We start from the raw sequence: 15,988 nt of genomic DNA, 5'->3' as shown, positions 1-15,988 counted from the left end.
AAAAAAAAAAAAAGAAAAAAAAGAAAATAAATCTCCTCTAGCCCTCCCAAGTTGCAGCCCCTCCGAGCGAGCCCGTCCGTGTCCCGGGCAGGGGGGGCGGCTCGGCGGGCAGAGGGGAGCTCGTCCCCCGGCTGCGCCCCCCGCCACCCTTGCGCACACAGCCGGGATGCGCCCTCCGGGCCTCTAAAGCTCTGTGTTTATTGTTGTGTCGTCCCGTGTGTCCCCCCACCCCGCTCTCCTCCCCACCCCTCTGCCCAGGTTGGAGGAGGGCTTAAAAGGCAGGTGTGCCGGAGGCCGCTCGCCATGTCCAGATCCGGGGACAGGACCTCCACCTTCGACCCCAGCCACAGCGACAACCTGCTGCACGGCCTCAACCTGCTGTGGAGGAAACAGCTCTTCTGCGACGTGACCCTGACGGCCCAGGGCCAGCAGTTCCACTGCCACAAGGCCGTGCTGGCCTCCTGCTCCCAGTACTTCCGATCCCTGTTCTCCAGCGGCGGCGGGAGCGGCGGGCACCCGCACGCCCTGGGGCTGGGGCCCGGCGCTCAGGACGGGCTGGGAGGTCCGCCGAAGGAGCCGCCGCCGCCGCAGACGCAGGAGGAGCCCGGTACCCCATCCTCCTCTCCGGAGGACAAGCTGCTGGCCAGCCCGCGGGCCATCAACAACCTGGTGCTGCAGGGCTGCTCGTCCATCGGGCTGCGGCTGGTGCTGGAGTACCTGTACACGGCCAACGTGACCCTGTCGCTGGACACGGTGGAGGAGGTGCTGTCGGTCAGCAAGATCCTGCACATCCCGCAGGTCACCAAGCTGTGCGTGCAGTTCCTCAACGACCAGATCTCGGTGCAGAACTACAAGCAGGTGTGCAAGATCGCCGCCCTGCACGGCCTGGAGGAGACCAAGAAGCTGGCCAACAAGTACCTGGTGGAGGACGTGCTGCTGCTCAACTTCGAGGAGATGCGCGCCCTCCTCGACTCGCTGCCCCCCCCCGTCGAGTCGGAGCTGGCTCTCTTCCAGATGTCCGTGCTGTGGCTGGAGCACGACCGGGAGACCCGCATGCAGTACGCCCCGGACCTGATGAAGCGCCTCCGCTTCGCCCTCATCCCGGCGCCGGAGCTGGTGGAGCGGGTCCAGTCGGTGGATTTCATGCGCACCGACCCCGTGTGCCAGAAGCTGCTGCTGGACGCCATGAACTACCACCTGATGCCCTTCAGGCAGCACTGCCGGCAGAGCCTGGCCAGCAGGTGAGAGGCGGCGGGGAGGGGGGGCTGCCCTCACGGGGAGCCCCGGCGGGCACAGACCCCGCGGGGCCGGGGCCGGGGGCGGCGCGGCGGCCGGAGCGGCTGGAGGGGGGCGGCGGCGGGGCCGAGCCGCCCGCCCCCTGCACCACCAAACTTTTCGTCCCCTCCCCTCGGCCCTCTGGCCGCCCGCGCGTTGGGAGTCTGGCTTTGGCGGTTTTTATTGACCGTAATTATTTTTTTTTTCTTCTCCCACAATGTTACTCCATAACAAGGGGTTACGTCTTTAAACTGTAATAGCCAAGTGCTAAATCTGTTATTTTCATAAATAACTGCATCATCTATGCACATGCTGATATTGCTGGTGGTGGGGTGATGTGCATGGAAACTTGTGACTTCATAGTCCTTACATCTATGACATGTCAGTTATTTTCATTTAATAAGGTAATGAATCATGATGTCAAAGATTGACAATATGAGGTTGGTGTTAGGAGGTGAACGCACAGCATGTAGTTTAACAAGGAGTAAACATATCCAAATTTATTTATCTTCGTTTAGAATATGTTTGTACATCTTCCACAGATGGAAAGACAATACCATCTTGTAGTGTTGGTATAATACAGTTGCGTGGTAGCACAGAAATCAGACCATACTTTGTATTACTCAGTTTATTATAAGCTTTGTAACTAATAGGTGCATATTACTAATTATTTGACAGCAGCAAGAAAGAAACTAGTACATTAAAAATATTTTAGATAATACATTCAATTAGCATTAAATGCAGAGGATTCTTTATGTAATGGGCACTCAGATGCCCATTACATAAAGAGGTTTAACTTTGTAGATGGCGTGCCCTCTTTTTATTATTTCCGGCTAGGTCACTCAGTGTTCTGTCACGCTTATCACCTTGTTGTCTAACTGATTCTCACTCTGAAATCAAAAACATCAAATACAACTATTTTGCAGCATAAAGTGTTTCTGAGATGCCACTGTTGTAAGCTGGTGCCTACCCTTTGCATTTCAACACTTGAAAGTGATGACTTTCAAAAATGCAAACCCCACAAACTCCTCAGGCAAGATTCTGCACACCGCCGGGGGCAAGCTGATGCTCGTGTCCTGGTGGATTGCTGAGATACCAGCCGGCTTGGTTCAGTGAAGATACCTTTCCAGCTTCAGTGGTCCATGTCATTTGAAGGATGTGTAGTGGTGTTCTGACCACTGAATGCTTACAAGTGTCATGGATGCTGCAAGAATCTGATACTGCTGGTGCTGGGGGCTGGCTTTCCCTGTAAGCGAGAGCATACACAAAGGGATTGCACTTTAGGTAGTCTTGGATGAGAGTCTAAGTTGCACTTAATGACTTACAGGAGACTCCAAATACCACAAATGCTACTTTTTGTATTTGTAATAGGTCTGCATGTCTGTGCAGACAGTGGTATTTCAGAGACCTTTAAACACAGTGGGTGAAAACCTGCTGTCACCTTCCCAACTTTAATGCATGTCTAATGTATGTCTTGTGTGTCTACGAGACTGTTGTCTTGTAACTAGCGTCTCTTGATTGGGTTCTTTAGTGGCAGTGAATTGGATGCAAAACCATTCAGATTTATTTATAAGCAGGCATTAGAACATACTCCAAATGTTAAAGTGTTGGAGATGTTGAAATGCTTAGTAATGCAGAATGAAATTGTTATATTTTCATTTTTGGTCTTGGACAATATTCCTGGAAATGCATAAAGGTCACGAAGGCCCATCTTTGAATCTTAATCACTTTAAGATTTTGCCAGGCTGCCTAAGTGTACAAATGCCTTCTTAAACATGAAGGAAGAAAAAAAAAAAGAAATGTTCAAGACTACAGAGATTTCCAGATTTGCTCTCTCTGTTACTCATAGTTTCTCTAAAGTAGCAATTTTAACAGGTTGATGTCCATTCAGTAAAATTTTATTTTAAGGAAGAAAATCTGCAAAGAGTTCCTTAAGTTCCTAATTTGCAGAAGGAAATCTTTGAAGTAACTAACAGTGGAGTACATGTGCAAATACGTAAAAATTATTACACAGAAAAAGACTTCAAAACTCTGATTACTTTTTTCTGTGAGTAATGGTGACTTTGGTAATTTGGAATTTAATGAAAGGTCATTCGCCAAAGATTCACATGTCTTCAGAAAGAGATTAACTGTTCCTCCTGTTCACTGTAATAGCTCCTGCACAGTACAGTAAGGGTTGGTGAGAATGCAAGCAGCCCAGTGCCATAGCCACCTGCTTCCTGCATATTCAAGAAATGAAAATTGCACTCAGTGTTAGAATTTGCCAATAACTTTCCTGCATTTTTTTAAAATAACTTTTTTTATTTTATTTTATTATTTTGTGTGTGTGTGTCTGACAAGCTACTTTTAAAAAAGTGCGTATGTTACATATCCACACTTTGGCGTACACTGGCATTAGGGCTACTTCCATTTCTTAATGGAATTGAATGTAACAGGAAGCTCAAAATATGCTGATTCTCCTCTGAAATATAACTATAAAGTCAATCCTGTGGTCAGGGCTGGAGGAAAGAGATTTGGGCTCACAAGAGGCAGTCTGTGCTCTGTGAGCAAAGGTATTTATAATGTTTGTGCCACAAATGCAGATCCAGTGGGGCTAGGAAGTACCTGAGTTGTCTTTTGTGCTGCAGTGAAAAACACAGTTTACCTACAGAGAGAGCAGGGAGTTTCTTTTCATGAAATTTCCTAAGAGAAGGTAATACTTCAATGTCTTGATGTATTTTTGTAAAATTAATTTTTAAGGTACACCAATTAAATGATCAGGATTTTAAAAGTTGAGGAATTATGTTCCTGACTCGTGAGCCTTGCTGTGCACTCTGAGGTTTAGGACTTCACCACAGGGGATGGATATTTGGGCTTTGATTTGACATTTAATCAGGTGCTCAACTCCAAGCAAAGTTAGCAATACTGTTGGCTCAGTGATGCTCACCTCACCAGGGCCTCAGCATACAAGCTGCTGTTAAAGCCTCTGGAGACACAGTCAGTTTTGATGTCACTAGGAAAAATTGATTTCAACTTGGAGTGGGGTGAGTGACCCTGAACATTAGGCTTAAATTATGTTTGTCTGTCCCTGAAAGAGACACGTAGCTTTGTGCTGTATCATCTTCTGTAGTTCTGGGAAGAAAATGCATTTAGAGGAAAGTTCATATTCCAGACATTTGTTTGACTCTTGTATCCTCACTAGAGTATTGAGTTGATTAAAATGTCTGTGCTTCATCGTGTAACATAATGTATTTTATATAACACATGGTATGTGTTTTTAATTTTTTGAAAGTTTGGGGATAGAGCATTACCACCTGCAGCTCCTCTCACCAGCAAAGGGTGTTTGGGCTGGTCTGCCCCTCCCAGGATCTGCCGGCAGAGCAGCAAATACAGCTGCATACCTGAAGGCAGAGGGGACTGAAGGAAGTAAAACTGGGAGAGAGGGGAAAATGCAGAAAAATAAATGAGTTGAGATACCCCAGGGGAGAAATGGAATATAAGCAGCAGAAGCAGTGAAGTACAAATGAGGGAGGAGGTGAGAGAAGGATAGTTTTAAAGGCAGAAAAATGTAAGAATAGTATATCAGACAGGAAAGGAAACTAGCAAAATGAAAAGGACCTCGGAAGATAAAAAATGATAAGGAATTAAACAAAAGTGGGGACACTGATTCTTAAAAGAAACAGCATCTGTTGTCAATAGCTGAGTATTTCAGTTTCTGGAAAAGCTTTTTCAGGTCTGGGGGAGGAAAAATGGATGGAGATCAACCAATTGACATAAGATAGTTATAGTCCTAGGCAGAAAATACAGAATTAAAGAGCATAAGAAAAAAGAGGGAAATAAAGAAACAAAGAGATAGGAAGGCTAAGCCTGCCCGTGCTGTTTTATGGGTTCAGCAAAGTCCCAGCATGTACAGACCCATCTGTTTTTTTGTACTTTTGTTCCCTGGACTACTAGACCTTGGGGAGATTAGAAGTGCAAATTCTGGTCCTGCTAAAGCTATTTGTAGAGGTGGTTTGGTTTACTTTTTGGTTTTTTTATTTCATTTCAGTGGAGAGAGGGTGTCAATCCAGACTGTTTGGTGTTAGGCAATATTAGTAAAAGTGATGGTGACAGGTGATGAAGATGATATGAGCAGTTTTCATTCAGTAGGAAGATGATAACTCTTGATGGAGAAGGAAAATGTAAGGTGCTGAACAGCGTGAGACGGTGGCATTTATGTGGAAGACATATATGCCTGGTCTGTTTTACTTTCTACAGAGGAGATTAAAAATTTGAAGAAACCAGTTACATCCCTTGGCAATTAAATAATTTCCTTCTTGCATACACTATTTGTCTCCAGATCTCACAGACCGTAGTTCAATTTGACTTCTTTTTCTACTGAGATTTTTGTAGAATCTCGGCAGAGATTCCCATGTTTGGTGGTTGTAAAAAAAGTGTGTGATTTTTCATTGAAATGCACTCTGTGTTCTGGTTACAACCACCTACCTGTCCCTTTGTGATCATAACAGCAATATTTGGATTTTTAACTAATATTTTTATTCATGATTAATTGCAAGTGAGAAATACTACAGATCCCGAATTTACATCCTGATAAGAAAAACATATCTTAAAATATATGTGAGTTATTAATTTTTGCGTTACAGTGTGGATGAAGTGGATGTGAGTTTCTGGTTTATTTTAGTAAGCTTTGGATCAGTTTTTATGTGCTTGAATTAATATCTGGAAATTGTACATGTGCCAGGGCTCTCTCAGCTGAGCTGCAGAAGGGAGACTGACACATTAGAGGCAGTGGGGTAGTGAACCACAGACCTGGAGTCAGTTTAATCCCAGTTAGTCTCACCTACTTTCCTTACTTGCCTCACATGCATTCATTTGCCATTGGAGACGAGCTCATGCTGAAGTGTGAGCAGAGACATGTGGAGTTTCCAAAAGGGTGGGAGGCCTGGAGCTCACATTATGAACAGAGGAAACACCATTGTCCTAAAAGGACTGCTACAGGTCAGGAAAGTCCTTGGGAGCCTTTTTAAAGGCCCATATGTCCTAGCTGGTAAAATCCTTGAGAACTGCAGAGACATAGGTGATAGCCATTTATTTGGCTCAGTTATAATATTTGTTCAGAGACACATAACTTATGAGGAGCATTTAATGGCCTCTTTTTATGGACAACCATCTTTCCAACAGCTGCAGGTGCAGAAGGGCTGCCAGGCACCTTGTGCATGTACTTGCCCTGCCAGTCAGTTTTGCAGTCGGAGGCACTGCTTGGAATAGTGTCCTTTGGGAACTGGCAGTCCCTCCTGATTTATGTCCCTGGATGATAGGGCTCTTCCCCAGATCCAATCTACTGAACTTTACCTCTGTCTATCCTCTCTCTGGAATCCTCTTACCCTGACTTCTGAGCGCTGCTCTCACCAGGCTCCTGACTTCACACACACACTAATCCCCACTGCTCCAGACCTCTGTGCTTGGGTCTTTGGAGGGTGCTGCAGTTTCCTGAACTTTTCTTCTCCTTGGCTTTGTCACTCTGTCTTTTCAGCACTTGAAGTAGCTTCAAATACATGCATCTGCATCTCCAAACTCTTTTTCTGAGGGGAAATCTTTTACTGGATTTCAGAACAGCTTGTTCAGGGGGGAAAATTAAACTATGTTTAAGAACAAGTTATCTTACTAAACCACTCAAAGTGATGAGAAAGTGCTTATGAAAATGGGAACTTTTTCCTTAAATGCTGGAGCAAAAATGCCTCTTTCCACCACCTGTGACAGTCTACATAGCAGCTTTACAAGTCATGCAGGTCCCTAAAAGCAGAGTTGTCTGTCATGAGTTCCAGCGCTGTTCTTGCCCATCCTTTGGTAACACAATCCATCTCTGTCCTGTTGGGAAGTACGTAGGTCGTGAGTGGTGTGGAGCCTTCTAGACAACAAAGTCCTACTTCAGACAAAATCCTCCTGGAATGATTTATCCTTAGGGTGTACCTTTTACAAATGGAGTGCTGTAGGATCATGGTGAGCATCAGACATGTATGTCTTTGCTACTGGTCTGAGACTTTTCGCTCTCTGCCTGATGTGCATTCCCCTTCATGTGGAGAGAAGAGATAGAAAAGAGAGGGTCTTAGAGGGCATGTTGTGGCCTGCGGTCTCTATAATCTTTATAGCAGAAGAATATGGAGGTTCTGAGTCTGTAACTGCTGAGCAGTAAATGGAACAGAGCTGTGCTGGTGTAATTGTTTGGATTTGTACTTGAAGAGGAAGCACAGGGAGCCTTGGAGGCAAGGGGAGTGATGAGAGTTAATGTAGAGCACAAAATCAACAGAAAGTAGTTTGCCGGGAAAAAGCTTTGGTTCTGTTAAACTCATGTTATGAAAAAAATCTATATAATCTGTAAAAACACTGTTTCATCTTTTCAAACAACTCCTGTGTTTTTAGAATCCAAGACATTTTCTAAATTAGAGCAAGGTTTGTTATTATCCTTTGCTCAGCATGGCCTGAAAAGATGGAGCAGGGAATAGGAATCCTAAAAGAAGTGCTTGAGCGGGACTCCCCTGCTCTGTAAACATCTCTCATGTTGGTTTTGTTGAAACAGATTCTGTTTGGTATTACATGTTTACCAAAGGACCATCTAAAGAAATTGAAGACCATGGAAAGTTGAAAACTATTGGTAGATACTTCCTGGCAACATTTTTCATATTTGCTGCTTCCCTGAAATTTTCTTTAAAGACTGTCATGCCTAGTACTTAGTAGTCAACACTTGCTGTATTCTTGGAAAGCAGACAATGAACTGAGCAAATATTGTCAGCTGCCAAGTTCAATGGAAGCAGACGGTTTGCAGTGAAGCTGGAAGTAAATAGAAGTTGGTGCCACAGTTGGTTCTTCCTGCATTCCCCAACTGATACCTTCTTTCAGTAAAAAAAAAAAAAACAAAAACAAAAAACAACCCAAACAAACCAGTAGAAAAGGTAACAAGTCACACCTTGAGCGAGCTGGCAGTAAGGTGTGTTTCTTTCCTTTGGCTTCCTAAGGAAAAGGAGCCTCAGCTGGAGAGAGAACACAGCCTCTGATGCAGAGACCTTCTGTTGACATGGGCATCAGACACAGAATCAAACAAAAAAGGACTTTCTTGACTTTCCACAGTCTGAAAAATCAAAAAATAAGAGTTGGTTGAAATTTCCTAGGGGAAAAAAATTGAAAAGATGATTTGATCACTTTGAAGCATTCTATAAGGCATTTCCATTTTACAACCTCTGTCAGAAAAATAAAATCAAACAAACAAAAAAAATAAAAAATGGAACCAGCCAACAAACCAAACCCAAAAAAAGCCAAACAAAATGAAGTGAGGAAGGGAAAGCAATTTGCAAAAGCACTTATTTTTTACTCTTTTTTTTTTGTTTGGTTTGTTTTGTTTGGTATTTTGTTGTTTGGTGTTTTTTTTATATTCATCATAAAGGAAATTACTTGAAAGTTTTTCAGAACTTCTGTCAGTGCAGAAAATCTGTTGTTTGAATAATTTTACTGATAAGATTCATGACACAGGAGGGTTTGTGTCTCATTCACCAATTTGGTTTGCTAGTAACATTCCTTTGAATTCACCTCCCTTACAGTGCTCCAGATACTCTGTGTGTGGCTAGTAAGGATATCTTTAGCATCTGGTAGTGCAGGAAGGCAAAGAAGAGAAAGACACCCCTCTGTGTTCTTCCCAAAGGAGCACTGGATAGGTGTCACTCTTCCAGGATAATTACCACTGCTAATCTACCTATTACATCAGAGGCTTTTACCCCAAAAAGGAAGGGACATGGACTTTAAAAAAATCTTCCAGATAAAAGCTGGAAGCTAACTCTTAAATATTAACTTAGAGATCAACAGTAGTGGGATTGATTTCATAAAGAAAAATGGGGTTTTCAGAGCTTCAAACAGATTCTAAGTTGTTTTAATACAGGGGATGGAAAACTTCCTGACTACTTTGTAAAGGAACTTTAACTTGTAAGGTAACTTTGTAACAGTTAAGTGTGGCCTGCCAGATAAAATATTCACTTACCCTAAGACTTACGCTTTTAGAAGGAAAAGGAATGATTATTGTTAAAGCAAACCTTAACTAAATCTTTTCTGTGCCCTTTTTTTTTTTTAGAGTATTGAACAATTTTTTTAAAAAAAAAACTTCTAGTAAATTCAGAGGAGAAAGCCAACAATCAATGTCTGCAACAAATCACTCTCAGCTTAGTATTTGTCTTCCTAAACTTCATTTTGTCAGTGGTCAGCAACATGTATTAAATTAGTGTCATCTTCAGTGAACATTACTGTGAGCTCTGCTGCAATGAAATCCGGTACCTGGGGCCTTCTGCAAAGTATGCCTATGTGGAGAATGAAAAGATGAAACCCAAAATCTTCATTATAAGACTGGTTTTTACTATTTCCAGAAAGCTTTTTCATATTCTTTCTGGTATGCCTGGGGCAATAGGTGAAAATTAGAAGAGGCAAAAAAATCCATTCATAAAGCAACTTCCATGCATTCAGCAGATTTTTGAAAATTCTTTGAACTGAACAACTAAACAATTTATTGGTCATAATTTGCAAGGGACTTTATCATGCTTTACATTTTGACAAAATCAGGATATTCTTAACATCTGTACTTTATCCATAAGGAGAAAGACATGCAGGATTTGGTCTGTTTACTGTGAGAACTCAGGTCCTTCCCCTAGCAGTGCTGTAGAGTTAGGAAGAGATTCTGGATGTCTATTCACCTATAGGTTATGATGTTTGTTAATTCATTTTATGTGATAACTAAACCTCATAAAATTCCTTTGTCCAAAATAAATTTTACATTGTACCTTATGGCTTTCATTGAGTTCATCGTTAAACTCCCGGATAATTAGATTTCCTCTCTATTAAACATGTGTTACTAATCATGGCTATCTTTGCAGTCAACTATGGAAGCCAAAATCCATTGAAATAAGCAGTTTTCGTATGACACTTTTGTTGCGCTGAAATGCCCATCTAGGAGCTGGGAAGTTAATTGTTGAAGATCACATCCCATGTTCTCAATGGCAAAACATTTTTTTCCAGTCATGGGCAAATGGATGCTTGCAACATTTGTTCAGTTTTGTAGACTGCAGCTTGGTTGTCAACAACTTTTTTGTTGAACACAGCACCCCTTCAGCTGCCTTTTGAGAAGAGAAGGGTTGCTAAAGACCATCCTGGTTTCTGAAGATGAAATTAAGTTTTTGGTGCTAACAAACAAAAGGTCTGCAACTGAAATGTCGATTGAGATAGTATGTATGTCTCTTTCTGTTACCTAGAGGTTGGTATCTAAACCTCTCTGAAATCATTTGTTTCTGCTGCAGGTTAATATAACCCCCTTTATTGAGGTTTTTGCTTCTTGTTTTGACAGTATCACTGTCAGACTCCAGTTTCTCGTATCCTTTGATGTAATGAGGTGTGACGATGTAAGTAAAACCCACCACACATTCACCCTCCCTTGCTGGGTCTGTGCTGGTCTTACGCCTGGTTTTGCTAGTGCTCGAGTTCAGTGGGCAAACACCTGGAGTTCAGTTTGGCTCTGCTGTGTCTAAGGTCAGCACTGAAGCAACAGAAAGGATGCCATCATATCTGTCAAGTCCCTGCTCTGAATGGACTCCAAACTTCTGGGTTAACTACAGCCCTGATTTAAGAGAAGAGTATAGTTGAATGTTTTTTTTTCTTTTTTTTCTTCTTTTTTTTCTCATTGATGACCATGATCACTTATATGCCTTAAGATGCATTTTTCTTTCTGATGTCTAACACTACACTGGATGCATTAAGAACAGGATTGCCACTTCATGGTTGTGTACTTTCCTTTTTTTTTCTTTGCTTTCCCTAACAGAGGACAGAGCCTTAGTGCATTGTTTCAAAACTGGAAGAGTCTGGAGCAAACAAACATGTTTGAGGCTATTTTCTTGCCAGCTTTTGTAGAATGAACTTCTACTAATTGCCCAGATAAGGAAAACCCACCAGTACAAGATTGATGGATATGTTAATAAAGAAAAACAATGTACAAGAAGAGTATTTCCCATTCATGCGTTTTCTATTAACATGAGGCCATCAAGGTTGCAAAAGAGTAGGAGTGGTTGTCAGGAGTGTTGAGATCTCTTACAGCCTTTTCTACTGATTTCTTGTGACTCTATAAACTCTCTTGGGCTCAGCCTCTTGCCATTAATATGCACTGTTAGTTTAGACCATGGACTGGTGATCTGAGTTTTAGAGCTGATGGGCATCTGCTGCTACCTTTGAAGTGAGTAGGATTTAGTTATGTTGATGGGTATCTCTGAAAATGAAGCCACTTCTGTGAGTACTCAAATTCATGGGTTTGTGTGCCTGAGAGAAACTATACAAGTTTGAAAATGTTGACTTTGAAATATACTTTGGTTTCCAGCCTTGTAAGTTGACAAAATAAATTTCACACCACATGAGGTACTCAGGAACTTAATTAAGGTGAATTAAGTGTTTTAAAATCTTAGCCGAACAGAAACTGCAATGTGTGTGCAGAATAATAAGAACACGTGCATGTTCATCAGTTAGATCTAAAGATTTGGAGTCTAGTTCTAAGTAATGCTTTCAAGATAACATGTGGATAAATTTATCTCAACTTTTTTTGCCATGACATCAGCCTGCCTGTCCACGGTTTAGCCTTCCCTGACCAAGACCCACTAATGTTAACAGAACACAAGGTGACCACGGAATCCTGACTGGGGGCACTGTGAACCACAGCATGTAACTGAATAGTATATGACACTATAAAATAAGGACTGTGGGAAAAAGGACTGTGTCAGATATAGTATTATCCAAATAGCAAACATGTAATAATACAAGAAAGGAGGAAGCTTTATCTTGCTCAGTGTATTATATGTATTTTTAAATCTTGTCTTTATCATAGTGTTTCACTGAGTTACATTTTTATTAATATTTGGAAAAGTCTTCTGCATAAAAGCAGTGGTCATTTACAAGTTTTTCGTATTTTAGAATGCATTGTAAGTTTCTTAATAGCACTGCTTAGTGCAATATGAAACATAAATGTGACATAATAAAGAAAATCTTTTTTCAAAACCTAAATTGTAGCATTTTACATTAAAACTTAAAAGCCAGATTTGGCTCCAAGGAAACATATCAGTTTAAAGCCTGCACATCTTTAGCCACTGTATTATCTTTACTTGGTTCATTGGAAGAGCTCTCAATGCAGACGGATTAGATATTTTGAGTATAAGTACCCATCTCTTCTTTGCCATGTGAAATTGCCCTGTGCTTTCGGTAGAGACTTTGCTGACTATTAAGTTCTTACTAAACTTTTACTAAAAGTCTCTGTTCTTGCTACTTCCCATTTGAAACATATTAAAAAAATTAATAGTTTATAAGCATACCAATATAGCAGTACCACTCCTTGTCAAGAAACAGTAGCTTCTCAGACTGTTTAGCTGAAAAAGTAATGTTAAGGACAGTTGCAACTGCCAAAGTCTGGAAACTCAGAGTTATATCTGACATTTCATTCTTCACCTTAACTATTGAGCCTTGGCCATTCATTGGATTTTCACAGTGCTTTGGAGTTAGAAGGGAGTTTTACAGATGAAAGATGAAAATCAAAATAAACTCCTTTATCAAGTAAACCTTGCAAGGGCATTCTGAATTTTACAATGCACGGGGAGTTGATTGTGATATAACATACAACACAGGAGGGCTGGAATAAACAATTTATTCTCTATCGTTAGGGATGGCCATGCATAACTGACTTATGGCTCTGGTTTGCTCTGCCACTTGTTACGTGTGCAGTCATCCCTAACTCATACCAAAAACAGTTTATCATACTCCCATGTTGCATAGTTTTTATCAAATGTTCTCTCATTAAAAACTTTACTGGGGAGACCGAACGTTAAAAGACGCTGGCAGTGCTTTAGTAAGCTTTCCTCAGAGCTTGGTCTCACTATGGAATCTGTGCTGACAGTGATCATGAGATGGTTCCTGATATCCTACACAGCCACAGTCTGCTGGGCAGGTAACAGTCCTCATTTGACAGCACATAGCAGGTGCAGTGCAGGCATCAAAGGCTGGCTTGTCAGAAAGACTGAGGCACTGCAGGGGTTCTCCCCAAGCTGGGAGAGAATCAAGGGGTAGGACAGCATGGGACAGTGTCACTTCCCCCATGGTTTAACTCCTGCTCTTGCACTGAGGGTTTTGTTTCATCCATTGTCAATTCATGACCTTCTCTGAACCCTAAATCTGTTTAAAAAAACAGATAAGGCCATATGCCAGATAGTTTCCTGGCCATCCTTGTCATAGGTGTATCTGTAGTCTATAATTGCCTTTGGGACAGCCATTTGACAAATTTTACTCTGGAGCATTGTGTGGATCAAGCCCTCAGCGGTGTGTTCCCTTCCTGAAGGGTGTTCCTTGTGGTTGGTGCATGTCTGCAGCACAATCTAGTTAATTTTACCCATTCTTCTCAAAAAATGCAGTCCTGCTACAAATGGAAATCATACAGATTGTAAATCACCAACACACATTCTAGGTAGCAGCTGGAGTGAAGCCATGAGTGTGCCTCAGTTGTAAAGCTCCCACTGCTGGAGTGCACTGCTGAGGTTGGAGCTTCTGGGTGGTGCTTTGACCCCGCCAAAAGCATCTCTGGTGGTAGGCTTTGGTTTGTGGTGCTCTGTGCCTTTCTTGGCTGGGATGTTTGCTGCAGACTGACACACAGAGTGCTACCCGGGTGTTGTCATGCCTGGAAAAATGGTGTTTGACAAGGGTGTGTTCTGTCAAATGCAAGGTCCCGCTGCAGAGTCATTCATATGGATGGATGTGTTCCAGGCTACGTCACCTTCCTACCTAACAGGAACATTTTGAGCCTAGACCTTTATTTCAGTGTTATCTCACCCAAGCTAAGTATAACCGGTGGGAGTTCAATTATATGCAAAGTGACTATTAAAGCATCCAGGGCTCATCTGGGGGTCTGGGCCTCCCCTCCAGTTTTCACTTACAATTGTGTTAAATCCCTTAATGCTGCAGAGAAATTGTACGTTCATCAGGTGGGGCATTGGAGGCCAGGGTGCAGATAACCACTTTTACTGCAGATGAGACATTGCAGTCCTGTTCTTAAGAACTGCCAGGCAGATTGGGAATCACGGTCACGGTTAATAGCAGCGAATTGCCAGCTCTTGATGGGTGGGTAGTCACTCCTTTCAGTGGTTGCCCCCTGGGGGAGAAGGTAGAAAAACAGAGGGAGGGAATTAGAGTGACTTTGCACAGTTGAGCAGGTTCATGCCGCTGGATCAGTGGCAAGCATTGGCAGGGCTCCACTCTGGGGAGGCTCACAACAACATCACAGTCTCATTTTTACCAATTGGTGTTGCTATAGCCAGTGGTGCACAGGGGGAGAGCGAAGACGAGGGGGAGAGCCGGGGGGGAGAAGGAAAGCAAGAGTCTGGACTAAATTAAACAAACAAAAGTGCTTGTAAGTAGCATTTAACCCATAACCATTAGCCCAGTGCTGCTAATTGTACTAAACTATATATCTCTGAAGTTCAGTGTGTGATTAAAGAGTTGGCTCACAAACTCTCTGCATAACCTTAATTTTTTCAAGGTTCTTTGAGTGTAGAATGGCTTATAATAATGATTTTGACTAATACGATTTTTGACATGCAACTTTAATGCTTAACCTTAGTACAACTCCAGAGCATTTCATGTGTATTCAGCTGTAAAGAGTGATGATTTAAAGGGATAATATAAGAAAAAGGTCGTTCTAGAATGAACCTCTAACAAATTGCATAAAGGAAGCTTATTATTCCACGAGTAGAGAGATATGCAGCTTTTCTGATCATTTTTCTGCTTGGTTCAAGAAATTGTTGAGACATGATTGGGAAAAGAAACACAAAAAAATGAAATAGGAAACTGCAAGCAGTGAACATTCTTTTGATGGTTATGATTTTGTTGCCACTAAAAATACTCCTCAGTAATGTGGTTGTTCATCTTTCCTCTTGTTTTGGGTGAAGAATTCGTTCCAATAAGAAAATGCTGTTATTGGTTGGAGGATTGCCTCCCGGACCTGACCGGCTACCCAGCAATTTGGTTCAGTATTATGATGATGAAAAGAAGACGTGGAAAATACTGACAAGTAAGTGGTTTATTTTTGTACAGTTGTCTTGATGAATTTAAAAACATGGTTAATCAAATTAGACTCTTTATTGATTTGTTTCTCTTCAGAGATTTGTTTATGTATCACAAGGGGCTTCACAATGGAGCAATAAATTGAGATTGCAGAAGATGCTAATTTTATAATAGGATAGGCCTAAATTAACATTGGCTTAAAATCATTCCAGTAAGTTTGGTTTTTTTAAGTAAACTTGTAAGTCTTTCAAGCTGCAACATGAACCCATGCATATTTATGTATATATGAATAAAATCTGGTTTAGAAAAATAAAAAAGGCAGTTTTTTCAATACATTTTTTTCAAGAGTCAGATCCCTGGTAAGCCACAGTACTAGAGCACACCTTTGATTCTCTTTTGCATTTTCATTTCCTTCTTCCAGCTTTATCTGTTGTCCACAATCATTAAAGAAAGGTTTCCTCTGTACTACCCTGCGTCCATTGCTGACAGAAGCATTGGTGGAATATATCAGCTACAATAAACAGTGCATGGAGGCTGCTATCTCAAAATTCTTTCCCACCTTCTTTTAATAGTGGATTGGTTTTAGAGTAAGTATTTTGCCTCGAGCATCGAGATTTGGAAC

General features: G+C 41.8%; 1 protein-coding gene across 2 annotated transcripts in view; it reads left to right on the top strand.

Annotated features, from left to right (window-relative positions):
- The first annotated feature begins 28 nt into the window (after nucleotides 1–28).
- KLHL14 (kelch like family member 14) overlaps nucleotides 29–15,988 on the top strand; it is a 58,830-nt gene continuing 42,870 nt past the window's right edge. For both annotated transcript variants that reach the window (XR_001519820.1, XM_015619877.1), the window contains exons 1-2: nucleotides 29–1,241; nucleotides 15,252–15,373. Coding sequence is in view for 1 of the 2 variants with exons in the window: in XM_015619877.1 (XP_015475363.1) it covers nucleotides 304–1,241; nucleotides 15,252–15,373 (1,060 nt within the window). In the remaining variant the exon portion in view is untranslated. The remainder of the gene's footprint in view (nucleotides 1,242–15,251; nucleotides 15,374–15,988) is intronic.

Source organism: Parus major, chromosome 2 (genome assembly GCF_001522545.3).
Source record: "Parus major isolate Abel chromosome 2, Parus_major1.1, whole genome shotgun sequence".
NCBI lineage: Eukaryota > Metazoa > Chordata > Aves > Passeriformes > Paridae > Parus > Parus major.
Note: the sequence above shows the minus strand (reverse complement) of the source record. Positions and strands in the feature narration are given on the sequence as shown.